General features: G+C 41.1%; 1 protein-coding gene across 2 annotated transcripts in view; it reads right to left on the bottom strand.

Annotated features, from left to right (window-relative positions):
• Positions 1–4,044, bottom strand: part of usp34 (ubiquitin specific peptidase 34) — a 62,359-nt gene extending 58,315 nt beyond the window's left edge. For both annotated transcript variants that reach the window (XM_046837229.1, XM_046837227.1), the window contains exon 1: positions 3,553–4,044. In XM_046837229.1, the coding sequence (XP_046693185.1) occupies positions 3,553–3,595 (43 nt within the window). In that variant the 5' untranslated portion in view covers positions 3,596–4,044. The remainder of the gene's footprint in view (positions 1–3,552) is intronic.
• Positions 4,045–4,322: the final 278 nt, after the last annotated feature.

Below are 4,322 nucleotides of genomic sequence, written 5' to 3'. Positions count from 1 at the left end.
AACAGGATTTTCAGGAAACCACACACACACACACACACACACACACACGCAGACAAATGCAGACAGATACACACATGCGCAGACATGGAGACAGACAGCATTATAGAAGTAACATTCATTCATCACCAGACGCCGTGTCTAAAACCAGTCCCTTTCATCCCTTCATTCATCACCAGACGCCAGTCTCATCCCTTCATTCATCACCAGACGCCAGTCTCATCCCTTCATTCATCACCAGACACTAGTCTCATCCCTTCATTCATCACCAGACGCCAGTCTTATCCCTTCATTCATCACCAGACACCAGTCTTATCCCTTCATTCATCACCAGACGCCAGTCTCATCACTTCATTCATCACCAGACACTAGTCTCATCCCTTCATTCATCACCAGACGCCAGTCTTATCCCTTCATTCATCACCAGACACCAGTCTCATCCCTTTATTCATCACCAGACACCAGTCTCATCCCTTTATTCATCACCAGACGCCAGTCTCATCCCTTCATTCATCACCAGATGCCAGTCTCATCCCTTCATTCTTCACCAGACCTCAGTCTCATCCTTCATTCATCACCAGACGCCAGTCTCATCCCTTCATTCTTCACCAGACGCCAGTGTCATCCCTTTATTCTTCACCAGACCTCAGTCTCATCCCTTTATTCTTCACCAGACCTCAGTCTCATTCCTTCATTCTTCACCAGACCTCAGTCTCATTCCTTCATTCATCACCAGACGCCAGTCTCATCCCTTCATTCATCACCAGACGCCAGTCTCATCTCTTCATTCATCACCAGACGCCAGTCTCATCCCTTCATTCTTCACCAGACCTCAGTCTCATCTCTTCATTCTTCACCAGACCTCAGTCTCATCCCTTTATTCTTCACCAGACCTCAGTCTCATCCCTTCATTCATCACCAGACGCCAGTCTCATCCCTTCATTCTTCACCAGACCTCAGTCTCATGCCTTTATTCTTCACCAGACCTCAGTCTCATCCCTTTATTCTTCACCAGACCTCAGTCTCATCCTTCATTCTTCACCAGACCTCAGTCTCATCCCTCATTCTTCACCAGACCTCAGTCTCATCCCTTTATTCATCACCAGACCTCAGTCTCATCCTTCATTCATCACCAGACGCCAGTCTCATCTCTTCATTCATCACCAGACGCCAGTCTCATCTCTTCATTCATCACCAGACGCCAGTCTAATCCATTCATTTATCACCATATGCCATGTCCAACACGCCTCATCCTTTTATTCATCACCAGACGCTGTGTCTTACACCAGTCTCATCAGTTCATTCATCACCAGACACCAGTCTCATCCCTTCATTCATCAGCAGAGACCAGTCTCATCCCTTCATTAATCACCAGATGCCAGTCTCATCGCTTCATTCATCACCAGATGCCAGTCTCATCGCTTCATTCATCACCAGATGCCGTATCTTACACCAGTCTCATCCCTTCATTTATCACCAGACGCCGTGTCTAACACCAGTCCCGCTCATCCCTTCATTCATCACCAGACGCCAGTCTCATCCCTTCATTCATCACCAGACAGCAGTCTTATCCCTTCATTCATCACCAGACACCAGTCTCATCCCTTCCTTCATCACCAGACGCCATGTCTTACACCAGTCTCATCCCTTCATTTATCACTGTATGCTCAGTCTTCGATATTCTCTAATTCTCTTAGTGGGCAAAAGTATTTGAACCCCTAACCCTCGTTTCCGGCCCTCAGCACCAACACCAGGACGGATTTGCGACCAAATTTCTACGTGTCCAAAATTTTGTCCATCTTTCCTGTTCAGTGATGGGGATTCGGTAGAATGGGATCCTAAAAGTTTAACTGCTCACTCAGTCAATATCCACCAGAGACAAAAGTAATGGCACCCCAAACGTCTCATTTCAACCTCCTGCCACAATTATACCCAATACGTCTTACAAGTCTGGACAGAAGCACTTCCGCTGGCGTGATTACAAGATGATATATTTCCTCTGAATAGAAATGTATAGCTGTTGAATACAACCTGATCTCATTTCAGGTCAAAGCTCCAACTACAATCTGTTCAACTGTTCTCCAAAGATTTGGATGAAATAATCTTGTAAAACAGCCCATTAAATATCATTTTTTACCCCAAAAATAAAATTCAAAATATGTTTACAAAAAATAAAAGCTGTTGTTTGAGGTAAGTTTCTCCTGCCTGAGGCCCTCAGCTTCTTTGTACTTTGCTAGCACAACTATGTTTGCTAGCAAATCCGAACCGAGCTAGCAAACAAAAACATCAACACAAAATGTTTTATCTTGAATAAAAAAAAACAACAACAAATCTCTATACGGTTTTATCATTTAATATAATCAAAAAGTGGAGGAATATTACAATACTGAGCGTGAAGAATTATATATTTAACGACAATAACAATAGCAACAAACTAGCATGGACGCTTTGCTAACGTTATCGCTAGCCAGCTAAGATTTTCATCATCCAGACAAACACAACAGAGAGAACAAAACAAACAACCCTTAGATTTGTTTTAACAAAATAAAAAGGCGTTTATTGTGATTTAATGTGATTGTGTCTATTTATCGGACGCTAGCATGAACACAGTGGTGTGCTAGTCGGCTAGTCGGCCCCTGAGCTGCCTGTCATTGGTGGTTGTCAAACCTTTTTTAACCACCAACATATCGCATTTTTACAATAAATACGAGCAACTTTGGTGATTTAAAACCAGGACTAAATATTATAAATGATTTCTGCATCATTTACAATGATTCAAATACCGGTTTATTCGTGACAACCTCCAAAAACCAAAATACAAAGCAAAACAAAGACAGTAGTAATTACAGAGGGGAACCATAGCGAGAAGGAAATTGTTTTATTTTGCGAAATAAATCGAATAAAATGAAAAACGTGTCAGTTATAAAGCTGAGATTTATATATTATATTTATATATGAGAGAGAGAGAGAGAGACTATGAAAGCTAATATCATGTGCATGGACCTGATCAGAGTTTTATATATATATATATATATATATATATATATATATATATATATATATATATATATATATAAATAATTTTATGCAGTATATATATCCATTTTATAGAAATTGTCATCTGTTTTGTGCATCATTTGGTTTAAAAATGAATAAAGTCAAAGCACAAGCACGTTGTGACTGATGCCTGCAGGCCATGAGTGTATAGAGGACTGAGAAATGCCATATGCAACCGTGACATTCACACTAAATGCACTCAAATGCATTGGGCTTTTAGAATAAACAGACATGCAAATGTGCTTTTGATTTTATTTCTATATAATGTGTTTATTTTCTGCCTAGGTTTTTATGATTGCATGTCAAAAACAAGTCTATCGCAGTGTATCTACATGGGCATTGCCTACCATGCATGAAGTTATAGTGCCAAGCCTATAAGATCTGGACCAAGTTTCGTGTGAATGCACGCATGCATCAGAAGGAAAAGACGGTTATAAAGATCACAATGATCATAATGATGATTACGATGAATGATTATGATAAGAAATAGTGACTTACTTTCATTCAGCACCTCCACCAGCTCGGCGCAGTTCTCACACATTGTTCATGAAGGAGGCAAAAAGAGGAGAAAAAAAATTAAATAAAAAAAAAGAAACAAACAAAGAAAGAAAGTGTCCCAAGTCAAACCATTTGGAAATGAGTGGTAAATCCTGATGTTATTGTCTGGGTTTTGCTGAGGTTTTGTTTTTTGTTTTTTGAAGGAGAATTGAAACAAAAAAAGGCCCCTCGATGGATGCAATGCTTGTTTTGTTGCTGTTGTTTTTCTTAAATAAATATATATATAGAATTATGGTTGCTATTGTTTAAAAAAATAAAGGGAGATATATATTTTTCTTTAGAAACCCAAATCAATCCCGTGTCCAGGCTTCAGAGCTGTTCTGAGACACTATAACCAGGCACTAAGTTGTCGAGAGTCGCCTCAGACTCCAGCCAGAGCGCCGCTGAACACAGCACCTACAGCCGCCATGTTGGAGAGAAAAAAATGAAGGGGCGGGGCAGAGGCGTTCGGGAGCATCTTCGGGTCCGTTCGGCTCTTTCCGGTTTTTCCCGTGTACGTTCGGCTCTTTCCGGCTCCGTTCGGCTTATACCGGCTAGCTGCGTTCGGCTTTTTCCGGCTTCGTCCTCCTCTTCTGCGTTCGGCTTCGTTCGGCTCTTTCCGGAAATCTCTTCTCGCGAGCGCTGAGTTGGGTAAAAGGGGGTGTGTGGATTGTGACGCGCTTTAAATATGACACGTATAAATACTTAATATAATCATAAATTTTCCAAAA

Source organism: Silurus meridionalis, chromosome 24 (genome assembly GCF_014805685.1).
Source record: "Silurus meridionalis isolate SWU-2019-XX chromosome 24, ASM1480568v1, whole genome shotgun sequence".
Taxonomy (NCBI): Eukaryota; Metazoa; Chordata; class Actinopteri; order Siluriformes; family Siluridae; genus Silurus; species Silurus meridionalis.
This window is presented reverse-complemented; position numbering and strand designations above follow the sequence as displayed.